The sequence below is a fragment of the Tachyglossus aculeatus genome, chromosome 21 (assembly GCF_015852505.1).
Source record: "Tachyglossus aculeatus isolate mTacAcu1 chromosome 21, mTacAcu1.pri, whole genome shotgun sequence".
In the NCBI taxonomy this organism is placed as follows: Eukaryota; Metazoa; Chordata; class Mammalia; order Monotremata; family Tachyglossidae; genus Tachyglossus; species Tachyglossus aculeatus.
In genome coordinates, this window is record NC_052086.1 from 53,931,814 (window position 1) to 53,948,084 (window position 16,271).

General features: G+C 47.7%; 1 protein-coding gene across 1 annotated transcript in view; it reads right to left on the reverse strand.

The window, feature by feature from the left end:
* MYO15A (myosin XVA) overlaps positions 1-16,271 on the reverse strand; it is a 131,583-nt gene that overhangs the window by 13,286 nt on the left and 102,026 nt on the right. Inside the window, exons 59-61 of the mRNA XM_038762787.1 lie at positions 6,031-6,125; positions 4,949-5,026; positions 2,064-2,160 (exon numbers count right to left, since the gene is read on the reverse strand). Of these exons, the coding sequence (XP_038618715.1) occupies positions 2,064-2,160; positions 4,949-5,026; positions 6,031-6,125 (270 nt within the window). The remainder of the gene's footprint in view (positions 1-2,063; positions 2,161-4,948; positions 5,027-6,030; positions 6,126-16,271) is intronic.

Here is a 16,271-nt window from a genome sequence, read left to right on the forward strand (position 1 = left end):
AATCAGAAGGTAATGGGTTCTAATCCTGAACTTTCCACTCTGTATGACCTTGGGCAAGTCACTTCACTTCTCTGTTCCTCAGTTACCTCATCTTTAAAATGGGGATCTACACTCTGAGCCCCACATGGGACAGGGACTGTGTCCAACTCAATTTGTTAGTGTCCACCAAAGTGCTTAGTACAGTGCCTGGCACATGTAAGCACTTAACAAATACCATTGTTATTATTACCATTAATAATAATATCATTAATATTATATAATCATAATAGTAATAATAATACAGTAGACTGACTGACTGACTGGGTGCCATTCCTTTCCCCTCCAGGAAACCCAGTTTTACATCTTATTGCCTCAAGCCAGCCCTCTTTCCACATTTCCCATCCTCCAAGCCAGGGGATTCCATCTCCCAAACCACGGGGGCCTCACCCACCTTTTCCCACTCCCCTGGACTCTTGGGGAAAGGGGGTCAGCTTGCTCTTTCCTCCCCATGCTGCTTTTGCACTCTCCTACTCGCTCCGCCTCTCACTGTTTTTTCCTCTGAAGTCCACATTTTCCTCCTCTACCATCTGCTATAATTATTAATCAACATCACCCACAGCGCCCTTGGCCCCACCTCCAATTTTCTGAGCAATTTAGATGATTTTCTCACCTTTCTTTTCTCTTTCTCCTTCCCTGTGCTGATCCTTGGGGATTTCACCATCTAGGTGATGGTTTCTGACAACCAGGAACAACCAGGATTGTTTCTCTAGACCGTAAACTCTTTGTGGGCAGGGAATTAAGCTACCAACTGTTATATTGTCCTCTCCCAAAAGTGCTTAGTATAGTGCCCTGCACTGTAATAATCAATAAATACCATTGATGGTTTGACTGACCATTCCTTTGCCCACTTAATAATAATGATGGCATTTATTAAGTGCGTACTATGGGCAAAGCACTGTTCTAAGCGCTGGGGAGGTTACAAGGTGATCAGGTTGTCCCACAGGGGGCTCACAGTCTTAATCCCCATTTTACAGATGAAGTAACTGAGGCACATTTAAGTGACTTGCCCAATGTCACACAGCTGACAATTGGCGGAGCTGGGATTTGAACCCATGACCTCTGACTCCAAAGCCCGGGTTCTTTCCACTGAGCCACGCTGCTTCTCACTGAGCCCACTTCCTCTCACTCCTCCTAATCCCCTTCCACCGCTTGGCTGCCCTCGACCCGATATGGGACAGAGACAGGGTCCAGCCTAATTAACAGTGTTTGACACATAGTAAGTGCGTGACAAATAACATTAAAAAAAAGAGAGAGGGAGAACAGGTAGTTTACTCCCATTTTACAGAGAAGTGAAGCGAATTGTCCAAGGTCACACATAAGATAATAATAATACTGATGGCGTTTATTAAGCGCTATGTGCAAAGCACTGTTCTAAGCACTGAGGAGGTTACAAGGTGATCGGGTTGTCCCACAGGGGGCTCACAGTCTTAACCCCCATTTTCCAGATGAGGTAACTGAGGCACAGAGAAGTTAAGTGACTTGCCCAAAGTCACCCAGCTGACAATTGGCAGAGCCAGGATTTGAACCCGTGACCTCTGACTCCAAAGCCTGGGCTCTTTCCACTGAGCCACGCTGCTTCTCTAATAAGCTGGGGAGCTGAGACTAGAACCCAGGTCTCCTGAATCCCATCCCGTGTCCTTTCAACTAGGTTACAGTGGCCTTCTATTGATTGATCGATTGATGGATTAATCCCTTATCACTTCAGGGACTTTTGCTTTTTGGAGCCACCCAAGCCTCTGGTCTGCATGTCCGCAGGCAGTGGGGGCAGATGGCTGCCTGGAGGGGCAATGTCAAACCAAGCGCTTAGTACAGTGCTCTGCACACAGTAAGCGCTCAATAAATACGATTGAATGAATGAATGAATGAACCGGTTTAGGCCACAGTCCTGCAGTGGGAGGGGGGCCAGGTTGGGGTAAGATGCCGTGGGCCACAAGAAGGCTGTTCCTGTTGGGAGAATTTGAATTTGGGGTAGCCGGGGTGGGGTGGGGGGGTCTCCACTTCCCCGTCCCCTCCTCGGGCCTCACCTCGATTGGATACGGCGAAGATCACGTACTCATCAAAAGCCTCCAGCCGCTGCAGTGCCATCTCCCTACAGATCTCCTCGATCACGTCCAAAGCCACCTGGAAGGGAGCAGGAGACCAAGGAATAATAATAATAACTGTGGTATTTGTTAAGAGCTGTGTACCAGGCACTGTATTGAGCGCTGGGGTGAATACCAGCAAATCGGGTTGGACACAGTCCCTATCCTACAAGGGGCTCCCAGTCTGGATCCCTAGTTACCTCAACTGGAAAATGGGGATTAAAACTGTGAGCCCCATGTGGGACAACCTGATCACCTTGTATCCCCCCCCACCCCAGTGCTTAGAACAGTGTTTTGCATATAGTAAGCGCTTAACAAATAATAATAATAATAATGGCACTTATTAAGTGCTTACTTGCTAGGGAGGTTACAAGGAGATCAGGTTGTCCCACCGGGAGCTCACAGTCTTAATCCCCTTTTTAAAGATGAGGTAATTGAAGCCCAGAAAAATGAAGTAACTTGCCCAAAGTCACACAGCTGACAAGTGGCGGAGCCAGGATTTGAACCCATGACCTCTGACTCCTAAGCCGGGGCTCTTTGAGACCTTCCCAGACTGAGCCCCCTCCTTCCTCTCCCCTTCCTCCCCCTCTTCAGCCACCCCGCCTTACCTCCTTCCCTTCCCCACAGCACCTGTATATATGTATATATGTTTGTACATATTCATTACTCTATTTATTTATTTTACTTGTACATATCTATTCTATTTATTTTATTTTGTTAATATGCTTTGTTTTGTTCTCTGTCTCCCCCTTCTAGACTGTGAGCCCACTGTTGGGTAGGGACCGTCTCTATATGTTGCCAACTTGTACTTCCCAATCGCTTCGTACAGTACTCTGCACACAGTAAGCGCTCAATAAATACGATTGATTGATGGATTGATTGATTTCCACTGAGCCAGAGGGGTCAAATTCAAGCTCTTGTATGGGAGCAGCCCCATCCAGCCCCTAGGATCATCACTCCCAGCAACACTTACCCTAACTCACAGGTGTGCCACAGGATTTTGTTGATGGCTTTGCAGGGAAAAGGTCCATAGGGGATGGTGGAGGTGCCATCATTATTATTATTATTTTACAGAGGAGGCAACTGCAGTACAGAGAAGTGATGTGACTTGCCCAGGGTCACACGGCAGGCAAGTGGAGAAAGAGGCAAGGCCACTCCCTGGAAGGGCCAACTGGAGGCAGACGCTCCGCTGTGGGGTGAGGGATGAGGGGGTTGTGAGGGAAGGGCAAGTGGTGGGCCATTCTCGGGTGAGGGGTTGGGTGCTGGGGAAGAAGAGCTAGAGCCTGTTGTGTGAAAACTAAATCCTGCCTGACAGTAATAATAATAATAATAATAATAATAATAATGGCATTTATTAAGCACTTACTATGTGCAAAGCACTGTTCTAAGCACTGAGTAATCATAACAATAATAATAATAATGATAATCCTTATGATGTGAGCCCCATTAAGGATGGGAACTGTGTCTGAGCTGATAAAAATTATTATTATTATCATGGTACTTGTTAAGTACCCCCACAGCACCTGTATATATGTATATATGTTTGTACATGTTTATTACTCTATTTATTTATTTATTTATTTTACTTGTACATATCTATTCTATTTATTTTATTTTGTTAGTATGTTTGGTTTTGTTCTCTGTCTCCCCCTTTTAGACTGTGAGCCCACTGTTGGGTAGGGACTGTCTCTATACGTTGGCAACTTGGACTTCCCAAGCGCTTAGTACAGTGCTCTGCACACAGTAAGTGCTCAATAAATACGATTGATTGATTGATTGATTGATTGATTGTTAAGTGCTCACTATGTGCCAAGCACTGTTCTAAGCCCTGGGGTAGATCAGGTTGGTCACAGTCCCTGTTCCACATTGGGCTCACACTCTTAATCCCCAGTTTTTTTTTTTTACAGATAAGGTACCTGAGGCATGGAGGAGTTAAGTGACTTGCCCAAGGTCACACAGCAGACAAGTAATGGAGTCAGAATTAGAACTCATGCCCTTCCGACTCCCAAGCCCATGGTCTATCCACTACGCCATGCAGCTTCTCACGGCTGTTGATCTTCTACCTAACCCAGCACTTAATACAACACTTGATACATATTATGCGCTTAACAAATTCTACAATTATTATTATTATGATTACTGTTATTATTAAGTGCTCACTATGTGCCAAGCACTGTGCTAAATGGTAGAGTAGATTCAAGAAAACCAGGTTGGATATAGTCTCTGTCACACACTGGGGTTCTCAGGCTAAAGGGGAGGAAGAACAGGTATTTAATAATAATAATTATAATAATGGTGATATTTGTTAAGTGCTTACTGCATGCAAAGCACTGTTCTAAGCACTGGGGGGGATACAAGGTGATTAGGTTGTCCCACGAGGGGCTCACAGTCTTAACCCCCATTTTACAGATGAGGGAACTGAGGCACAGAGAAGTTAAGTGACTTGCCCAAAGTCACACAGCAGACAAGTGGCGGAGCTGGGATTAGAACCCATGACCTCTGGCTCTCAAGCCCAGGCTCTTTCCACTGAGCCACGCTGCCTCTCTAGAGGAAACTGAGGCACAGAAAAGTCAAATGACTTGCCCAGGGTCCTACAGCAAGCAAGAGATCAGGGAAGAGGAGGGCCTGGGTGGCCTTTGTCTCCTTACTGAACATGTCTTAATCTAGAACCCATGACCTCTGGCTCTCAAGCCCAGGCTCTTTCCACTGAGCCACGCTGCCTCTCTAGAGGAAACTGAGGCACAGAAAAGTCAAATGACTTGCCCAGGGTCCTACAGCAAGCAAGAGATCAGGGAAGAGGAGGGCCTGGGTGGCCTTTGTCTCCTTACTGAACATGTCTTAATCTTCAGGTGCCGCTCAATTCCTCCCGGCAAGAGAAACAGCTGCCTCTTTGCGCTCCGCCCAGCCTACAGGAGAGGGGGACCGGTGATGGAAGAGAAGGTAGAAACATTAAAATCAATCAATCAATCAATCAATCGTATTTATTGAGCGCTTACTGTGTGCAGAGCACTGTACTAAGCACTTGGGAAGTACAAGCTGGCAACATATAGAGACAGTCCCTACCCAACAGTGGGCTCACAGACTAGAAGGGGGAGACAGAGAACAAAACCAAACATACTAACAAAATAGAATAGATAGGTACAAGTAAAATAAATAGATAAATAGAGTAATAAATATGTACAAACATATATACATATATACAGGTGCTGTGGGGAAGGGAAAGAGGTAAGATGCGGGGGATGGAGAGGGGGACGAGGGGGAGAGGAAGGAAGGGGCTCAGTCTGGGAAGGCCTCCTGGAGGAGGTGAGCTCTCAGTAGGGCCTTGAAGGGAGGAAGAGAGCTAGCTTGGCGGATGGGCAGAGGGAGGGCATTCCAGGCCCGGGGGAGGACGTGGGCCGGGCGTCGATGGTGGGACAGGAAGGCTGAGTAGGTGTGAATGGCGGGGAAGGGGTGGAAATCAACATTGCTCTCCTCCAAGCCCTTGGGGGATGTGGCATTCCTGACCAAGCACCGGGTTGCCCTCTCGCCCACAGGCACCAGAAAGGCTTGCAGAACTGAGGCCCCCGTCAAGGCTGAAGTGACTGACTTTCATCATCGTTAGAACATTATAGAAGGACACTCAAGTTCAGCAGGCCCATCCCTGAAACCTGGGCGGATACCTCCTCTCTCCTCCTGCCCAGGGTCCCAGCTCTCTCTCTTTCTCTTGACGCCGGGGTCCTAAAGTTTGGCAAGAGGCCCAGAGTCCCTAGGGAAGGGGATCCCTGTGCCTCTGCTGGAAACAACAGGCTGGACTGTCAGGAGGGAGGGAAGAGAAGGAAGCGGGGATGGACGAGAGAGGTGGGGCTGACAGGAACCCAGGAAAGAGGGGCTGCTCCCAGATGTCTCCTTCCTCCCCCGCCTCCCAACTCACCACCATGGCTTTGAGCTCCATGCTGCTGGGGAACTCTTTCCTTCCTCCAAACTGGAAAGTTTTCCAGAGATTCTGCTCACAGGCCTTGGCGATCCCTGCAAACACACCCAGCCCTTGGAACACCAAGCTCCTTTTTTTAAAAAAATGGTATTTGTTCATTCATTTAATCGTATTTATTGAACACTTACTGTGTGCAGAGCACTGTACTAATCGTTCGGGAAGAACAATTCAGCGACAAATTTGTTCAGTGCTTACTGTGTGCTACGTACTGTAGCAAGTACTGGGGTTCATACAAGATATTTATTCTATTTATTTTATTTTGTTAATATGTTTTGTTTTGTTCTCTGCCCTACTGAGAGCTCCCCTCCTCCAGGAGGCCTTCCCAGACTGAGCCCCTTCCTTCCTCTCCCCCTCGTCCCCCTCTCCATCCCCCCATCTTACCTCCTTCCCTTCCCCACAGCACCTGTATATATGCATATAATAATGATGGGATTTGTTAAGCACTTACTATGTGCAAAGCACTGTTCTAAGCGCTGGGGAGGATACAAGGTGATCAGGTTATCCCACTTGGGGCTCACAGTCTTAATCCCCATTTTACAGATGAGGTAACTGAGGCCCAGAGAAGTTAAGTGACTTGCCCAAAGTCACACAGCTGACAATTGGCGGAGCTGGGATTTGAACCCATGACCTCTGACTCCAAAGCCCGTGCTCTTTCCAATGAGCCACGCTGCTTCTCCTGTATGTATGTATATATGTTTACATGTTTATATGTTTCTATATATATGTATATATGTTTGTACATATTTATTACTCTATTTATTTATTTATTTATTTATTTTGCTTGCACATATTTATTCTATTTATTTTATTTTGTTAGTATGTTTGGTTTTGTCTCCCCCTTTTAGACTGTGAGCCCACTGTTGGGTAGGGACTGTCTCTATATGTTGCCAATTTGTACTTCCCAAGCGCTTAGTACAGTGCTCTGCACACAGTAAGCGCTCAATAAATATGATTGATGATGATGATGACTGTGAGCCCACTGTTGGGTAGAGACCATCTCTATATGTTGCCAACTTGTACTTCCCAAGCGCTTAGTACAGTGCTCTGCACACAGTAAGCACTCAATAAATACAATTGAATGAATGAATGAATAATCAGGTACTAACCATCCCTGTCCCACATGAGGCTCATGGCCTTAATCCCACAATCTCTTAGGACAGTACTTGACACATATCAAGCACTTAATGATAACAGTAGTAATCATAATCATAATAATGATTGTGGAATTTGTAAAGCACATAATATATATCACACTGAATAAGTGCTGTGAAAAGCAGCATGGCATAGTGGATAGACCACAGCCATGGGAGTCAGAAGGTCATATCTTCTAATCCCGGCTCCACCACATGTCTGCCTTGTGACCTTGGGCAAGTGACTTTTCTGGGCCTCAGTGACCTCATCTGTAAAATGGGGATTGAGAGGGTGAGCCCCTCGTGGGACAGGGACTGTGTCCAACCTAATTTGACCTAATTTGCTTGAATCCACCCTGTGCTTAGTACAGTGCCCCGTGCAGAGTGAGCGCTTAAAAGATACCATAATTATTAAATGCCATAATTATCATCCTTGCCTGTGAGGTCACAGGGGCAGGAGGTGGGGGCTGGGTAAGCTCTCGTTCCAGGGACCGGGAAAAAGAGGCCCTGCTGAAAGGGTCAAAGCCCAGAGTGTCAGGGTGGGCCAGGGGTTGGGGGGATGTTAGGACAAATGGTAGGGGGCTCCAGACGGCCCAGCCAGAGTGGAAGGACTATGGCTCCTTTCTTGCTGGGGGCAGGGGATGTATCTGTTATATTGTTGTAGAGACTGCGAGCCCAGTGTGGGACAGCGACTGTGTCCAACCCCATCTGCTTCTATCCACCCCAGCGCTTAGTATAATGCCTAGCACGTAGTAAGTGCTTAACAAATACCACAATTATTATGATTATTATTACTCTACCAAGCACTTAGTACAGAGCTCTGCACACAGTAAGCACTCAATAAATAAAATTGACTGACTGTTCCACATGGCCGCCACGGAGCCCGGCCCAGGGCTTAGGGTCCGGCAGAGGCCTCCTCCCTCTCCCCACCCCGGGAGGATGGTGGCCCAGTGCCCATTCCCCGCACCGAGGACCCCCCTGGAGCAGTCCCACACAGGCCGAGGCCGGCCGCCATCATCCATCACCGCGGATGAGCTACGCCCCAAGAGTCAGTGAGATGGCTGGGAAACCTGCAGCTTTTAATGAGAAAATTATTGCCAGCGGGAAGAAATAGTGATGGGCTGGGCCTCATCCGGGCCGACAGATGGGCCTCAGCTGCTCTCGGCAACGAGTCGGGGACAGAAAGCCCCGGCCCTGACTCTCGCTGACTCACACCTCCTCCGGCGGGACAGCGAGAGCCCCCGGCCGCCCCCTCGCTCTGGACCCCGGGGGGCCAACCTGCTGCCCCATCGGGCAGCTTCACCGAGATTCCCATCATCTCCTCCTTCTCCAGCCAGGAGGGTGAGAAGCAGATGCAGAAAGGCAGTCCACGTTTCCCCACTCCTCAAGAACCTCCAGTGGTTGTCCATCCATCTCCGCATCGAACAGAAACTCCTTACCATCGGCTTTAAAACACTCAATCCCCTGCCCCCTTCTACTTCTCCTCACTGCTTTCCTACTACTGCACAATTTGTGCCTCTATTGCCAACCTAATCACTGAACCTCGATTTTGTCCATCTCACTGCCAACCCCTTGCCCATATCCTGCCTCTGGTCTGGGACTCCCTCTTCGTATCCGATAGATGATCACTCTTTCCACTTTCAAAGCCTTATTAAAAACACATCTCCTCCAAGTGGCCTTCCCCGATTAATCATTTCCTCTTCTCCCATCATCATCATCATCAATCGTATTTATTGAGCGCTTACTGTGTGCAGAACACTGTACTAAGCGCTTGGGAAGTACAAATTGGCAACATATAGAGACAGTCCCTACCCAACAGTGGGCTCACAGTCTAAAAGGGGGGAGACAGAGAACAAAACCAAACATACTAACAAAATAAAATAAATAGAATAGATATGTACAAGTAAAATAAATAAATGGAGTAATAAATATGTACAAACATATATACATATATACAGGTGTTGTGCCTGTACAATTTGTGCCTCTATGGCCAACCCACTCACTGAACCTCGATCTTGTCCATCTCACTGCCAACCCCTTGCCCATATCCTGCCTCTGGTCTGGGACTCCCTCTTCGCATCCGATAGATGATCACTCTTTCCACTTTCAAAGCCTTATTAAAAACTCATCTCCTCCAAGTGGCCTTCCCTGATTAATCATTTCCTCTTCTCCCACTCCCTTCTGCCTCACTCTTGCACTTGGATTTGTACACTTTATTCACCCCTCCCTCAGCTCCTTAGCACTTATGTACATTTCTGTAATTTAATCTATTTATATTAGTGCCTGTGACTCCCTCTGAACTGTAAGATCCTGTGGGCAGGAAACGTGCCTACCAACTCTGTTATACTGTACTCTCCCAAGCACTCAGTACAGTGCTCTGCACACAGTAAGCACTCAATAAATATGCTCGATTGATTGATTATAGCTACACCGTTTCTTATGCAGCTGTCACTGTCCCTCATTCTCGGTTTGCAAACCCCTTGTCCGATTGTCAGCTGTGCTTTTTTCCTCAGTGCTTAGTACAGCGCTCTGTACCGTGTAAGAGCTTAATAAATATGGTTCCATGAAGGAAGAGTGTCTTTATGGACAGCGATCCTACAATTTGGCAAACTTCTCCAAGATAATCTAATAAAATGCTGCAGAACCATGCCGACTCAACCACTAAGTCCTTTAATCCTCTTGAGCATTTTCTTGTATACCAGAAAATAAGACCATGACTATATCTGCAGGTGGTGGGTGGAGGATGGGAGGGATGGATGGGTAGAGGGGAAATAGGGATGGGTGGAGGAGAGAAGAGGTCAGGAGGCTGAGAAAGGAGCTGTCATTGATGTGTGTCTCCCCACTCTAGACTGTAAACCCGCTGTGGGCAGGGAATGTCACTGTTTATTGCTGTATTGTGCTCTCCCAAGTGCTTAATACAGTGCTCTGCACACAGTAAGCACTCAATAAATATGATTGATTGAATTGTACTTTCCAAGCACTTAGTACAGTGCTCTGCACACAGTAAGTGCTCAATAAATACAATTGAATGAATTGAATGAATGAATGAATGAATTCATGACACAGCATTGTGGAGGTGGGACTGCTGCTGGGCTGGAAAAGGTAATTAGATTGGAGGATCAATCAATCGATCATATTTTTTTTAAGGTATCTGTTAAGCGCTTACTATGTGCCAGGCACTGTACTAAGCACTGGGGTCGACACAAGATAATCAGGTTGGACACAATCCCTGGCCCACATGGGGCTCACAATCTTCATCCCCATTTTATAGACGAGGTAAATGAGGCACGGAGCAGTTAAGTGACTTGCCCAAGGTCACACAGAAGACAAGTGGCGGAGCCAGATTGGAACCCAGGTCCTTCGGACTGCAGGTTGGACACAGTCCTTGTCCCGCGTGGGGTTCACAGTCCCAATTCCCATTTTTCAGATGAGGTAGCCGAGGAACAGAGAAGTGAAGTGACTTGTCTAAGGTCACCCAGCAGATAAGTGACGGAGCCGAGATTAGAACCCCACTCCTGAGCCCTACGGAGTGCTCACCTCCTCCAGGAGGCCTTCCCAGACTGAGCCCCCTCCTTCCTCTCCCCATTCCCCCCCCGCCTTTCCTCCTTCCCCTCCCCACAGCGCTTGTATATATGTATATATGTTTGTATGGATTTATTACTCTATTTATTTTATTTGTACGTATTTATTCTATTTATTTTATTTTGTTAATATGTGTTGTTTGGTTGTCTGTCTCCCCCTTCTAGACTGTGAGCCCACTGTTGGGTAAGGACCGTCTCTATACGTTGCCAACTTGTACTTCCCAAGCGCTTAGTCCAGTGCTCTGCGCACAGTAAGCGCTCAACAAATACGATTGAATGAATAGGCCAAGCTGCTTTATTGCACAGTTACTGTATACAGAGCACTTTAGGAAGTGCTTGGGAGAGTACAGAATAAGAGAGTTGGTAGACACATTTCCCACCCACGATAAGCTTACAGTCTAGAGGCAGGATGGGAGAGCGACTGGCAGCTAGATCTAGGATCACCCTGTTTCCCTCCGAGAAGCAAAAAGCAGGGATCCAGCCTTCAGCCCTAGGTTCTGACTGGGGCTCTGAAAGAATGGGGCCTTCAGAGTCTTGGATCAATCAATCAATGGTATTTATTGAGCACTTACTGGGCGCAGAACTCCGTATTAAGCACTTGGGAAAGTGCAATACAATAGAATTTCCAAACCATCTTCCTCACTGCTCACTGCACAAAGTCACTGTCGCCCTGCACAAAAGATGGAGTTGGGGGGCCCCAGGGAATCAGGAAAGGGAAGAATCGCAGCGAGGATTCAGTTCTGACCTCCCCCGCCACAACCCCCTTGCTCTTCACTCCTTTTCAATCATATTTACTGAGAACATGCTGTGTGCAGGGTACTGTACTAAGTGCTGAGGTACAATCCCCGTCCTAAATGAGTTTACAACCTACAGTGGGAGATGGACAATAAAAAAGATGATGGATATGGGAAATAGTAGAGCATAAGAATATTTACAACAGTGTTATGAGACTGGGTGAGAATCAAGGAGCTTAAAGTGTACACAGGCCAAGTGCAGAGTGGCCGCAGAGGGGAGAAGGGAAGGTGGATTGAGGAAATAACAGGAGGCTGGAACAATTATTTCGTACTTGATGTCTGCATAGCCGCAGGGTCAGTCCGTCAGTCAATCACATTTATTGAGTGCTTACTGTGTGCAGAGCACTGTACTAGGCGCTTGGGAGAGTACAATGTAACAGAAACATTCCCTGCCCAGAATGAGAGGGGAAGACAGATATTAATATAAATAAATTACAGATAAGTATATAAGTGCTGTGGCGCTTGGAGGGGGGATGAATAAAGGGGGCAAATCGGGGCAACACAGAAGGGAGTTGAAGAAAAGGAAAGGAAGGCTTAGTCAGGGAAGACCTCTTGGAGGAGGTGTACCTTCAATAAGGCTTTGCAGTGGGAGAGAGCAGGGCATGGGAAGCAGGGTGTTTGCGATCCTTGCAAACCCACTCTCTGTCTGCCGCCAAATGATGGTCAGCCATAAGAGAGGCTCTGCTCTGATCTGTGAAAGGCCCAAAGGATATTATTGCCCAGATCATTTTTCTACAAAACTTTTCAGGCCATGCTTTCACACTCCTCAAGAACTTCCAGGGGTAAGAAACCCCTTACCATTGGCTTTAAAGCACTCAATCACCTTGCCCCCCTTTACCTCTCCTCAGCACTCTCCTACTACAGCCCAGCCCGCACACCTCGCTCCTTTAATGATAGCATGTATTAAGCGCTTACTATGTGCAAAGCACTGTTCTAAGCGCTGGGAAGGTTACAAGATGATCAGGTTGTCCCACATGGGGCTCACAGTCTTCATCCCCATTTTACAGATGAGGGAACTGAGGCACAGAGAAGCAAAGTGACTTGCCCAAAGTCACACAGCTGGCAACTGGTGGAGCTGGGATTTGAACCCAAGATCTCTGACTCCAAAGCCCGGGCTCTTTCCACTGAGCCATGCTGATTCTCTAATAATAATAATAATGACGGCATTTATTAAGTGCTTACTATGTGCAAAGCACTGTTCTAAACGCTGGGGAGGTTACAAGGTCATCAGGTTGTCCCACGTGGGGCTCACAGTCTTCATCCCCAGTTTACAGATGAGGTAACTGAGGCACAGAGAAGCGAAGTGACTTGCCCAAAGTCACACAGCTGACAGGTGGCAGAGGCAGGATTTGAACCCATGACCTCTGACCCCAAAGCCCTGGCTCTTGCCACTGAGCCACGCTGCTTCTCTAATAGCAACCTACTCACTGTACGTCAATCTCATCTATCTCATCACCGACTGTCACCCATGTCCTGCCTCTAGCTGGAGTGCCCTCCCTCTTCATAACTAACAGACTATCACTCTGACCACCTTCAGGGACTTATTGAAGGCACATCTCCTCCAAGAGACCTCACTTGACTAAGTCTTCCTCTCTTCTTCACCTACTCCCTTCCGTGTCGCCCTTGCCCTTGGATTTGCGCCTTTTAGTCACCTTTCCTCAGCCCCACAGCACTGATGTACTTATCCCTAATTTATTTATATTACTGCCCGCCTCCCCCTCTAGACTGTAAGCTCATTGTGGGCAGGGAATATATCTGTTTATTGTGATATTGTACTCTCCCTCTTGCTTAGTACAGAGCTCTGTACACAGTAAGTGCTCAATTAATACCACTGATCAATTGCTAGATTATGAGGTCTCTGACCTCTGATCCTTCACACCAGTGATCAGGAAAGGGAGGGACCCAGAAAGATGCCTGTGCTGGAAATGTGACCAGGCCTTGAAAGTGAACACATGACAGATTGTTAGTCCTTGCCCCAGCCCTTTCTTCCCAGCATTTCCCTGCCATGGCTGTGATCTGACCCTCTCTCCTGATGCCCCCTCTGTTTTCCAAGTCTCCTTGGTACTGGGATAGGCACAAACTCCTTCCTTGGAAGAACTTTGGTTACTATGGAGACAGGGATGTGGGTGGTGGGAGAGAGAGGAGGATAGTGGGAGGGCCAAGTTCCCCAGGAAGCACTCTGGTAGGAGGGGCCGGTGATTTGGTGGACTGGTCAGGTGCCTAGCCGTTATTTTGCACTGCAATGCAACCCCTCATCTCTAAGGAGTCTGGGGATAGAAGGAAGCTCTGGGGAAGAGGGAGGAACCCGCAAGGAGCCGTGGTGTCCGCAAGATCAGGAGGGAAGCAGGCAGGCCACCCTCAGGGAGGTGGAGGCCTCCTAGCTCTGAGAGCCTGGCTTCCCCCTGCTGCAGGGACCCTCAGCAACCCTGCTGACCCCTCACCATCTCACAGAGGCCCCGGCTCTGGGGCTGTGGGGAAGCCACCATTTTTCTTGATGGAGCCTGGAGAGCTGGGCCGGTTTGGCCTGGGCGAGGCTCCCAGGAGCCGGCTTGGAGAGGGCTGTCTGTGGGAGGCCCAGGGCCAATCAGCCCGTCTGGCTGCAGGAGACCAGCCCCACAGCACTTACACACATACCCATAATTTATTTATTTATACCAAAGTCTGTCTCCCCTTCTAGATTGTCAGCTCATTGTGGGCAGAAAATGTGTCTGTTATATTGCTGTGTTGTGCTCTGCCAAGTGTTTAGTACAGTGCCCTGCACACAGTAAGCACTCAATAAATACAAACGATTGATTGATTGACCAGTTCCAGAAAGGCACCGTGGTTCAGGCCTCCTGCTGAGGCCAAATGAGCTGTTGGCCAGGGCGATGGCTAGTAAGCTCCCAGTCGTGGCCTTTCCCATCGCACTGGGCCAGGTTGTCCCTAGAGCTGCCCGGCAAGCAGCCGCTCACCCTTCTGCAACCCGCAGTGCACAGGATGGGAAGACAGAAGAAAGGACCACAGATGCAGAGAAGCACCGTGGCCTAGTGGATAGAGCATGGACCTGGGATTCAGAAGGACCTGGGTTCTAATCCCGGCTCCGCCATTTGTCTGCTGGAGGACCTTGGGCAAGACACTTCACTTCTCTGAGTCTGTACTCTTCTGTAAAATGCGGATTAATACCGTAAGTCCCGTGTGGAATGGGGATTGTGGCCAACCTAATTACCTCAATACTTAGTGCAGTGCTTCCTTCCTCTCCCCCTCGTCCCCCTCTCCATCCCCCCATCTTACCTCCTTCCCTTCCCCACAGCACCTGTATAGATGTATATATGTTTGTACAGATTTATTACTCTATTTATTTATTTATTTATTTATTTATTTTACTTGTACATATCTATTCTATTTATTTTATTTTGTTAGTATGTTTGGTTTTGTTCTCTGTCTCCCCCTTTTAGACTGTGAGCCCACTGTTGGGTAGGGACTGTCTCTATATGTTGCCAACTTGTACTTCCCAAGCACTTAGTACAGTGCTCTGCACACAGTAAGCGCTCAATAAATACGATTGATTAATTGGCATGTAGTAAGTGCTTAACAAATACCATTTTAAAAAAGAGATGACATTCATTCACTTATTTTATATCTGCTGGACTCGGCAGGAAAAAGCTGCTAAAAACCACATGGACTGGTAAATGCTCTGGAGTTGGTTTTGCAAGGGGGTGTGAGATCCAAGCCCACAACAGCCCGTTATAAACCTCTAGGGAGGGAAGTAAAGGATCCCATAGGATCCCAAAGGATCTTCTTGACTGTGAGCCCACTGTTGGGTAGGGACTGTCTCTATATGTTGCAACTTGTACTTCCCAAGCGCTTAGTACAGTGCTCTGCACACAGTAAGTGCTCAACAAATACGATTGATTGATTGATTGATTGATCCCATAGCTCGGGTCTCTGCAGATACCGATCTGGGTTGAGGTTCAGAATGATTTTCTGGGCACCCCATCCCCAGGGCTTCCACCCCCAAAAAGTCCCCATCAGGCCATGGAGGAGTAAGTGGCTTCCAGACACATCTTCCCACCTCCCACCCAACCCAGGGTCCTTTCCCAACCCCTTGAGATGTACTATAATAATAATAATAATGATGGCATTTATTAAGTTCTTACTATGTGCAAATAATAATAATAATGATGATATTTGTTAAGCGCTTACTATGCGCAAAGCACTGTTCTAAGCGCTGGGGGGATACAAGGTGATCAGGTTGTCCCACGTGGGGCTCACAGTCTTAATCCCCATTTTACAGATGAGGGAACCGAGGCGCAGAGAAGCTAAGTGACTTGCCCAAAGTCACACACCTGACAGTTGGTGGAGCTGGAATTTGAACCCATGACCTCTGACTCCAAAGCCCGGGCTCTTTCCACTGAGCCATATAAGCTCCCTGTAGACAAAGCTCATAGTGGGCAAGGAATGTACCTACCAATTTTGTTATTTTGTACTCTCCTAAGAGCTTTGTATAGTACTCTGCATGCAGTAAGTGCTCAATAAATGCCACTGATTGTCCGAATCCTGGTCAGGTCTGCACCTCCATCCCCTCTCTTTTTTTCTCTCTGTCTCTCCCCGTCCCCCTCAGTTTTTCTCCTGTTTCTCTCAGATCTGGCCCAGTTGGGATGTAGCCAGCGTTCTCCGGCTGAATGGCCTCTCCTCAA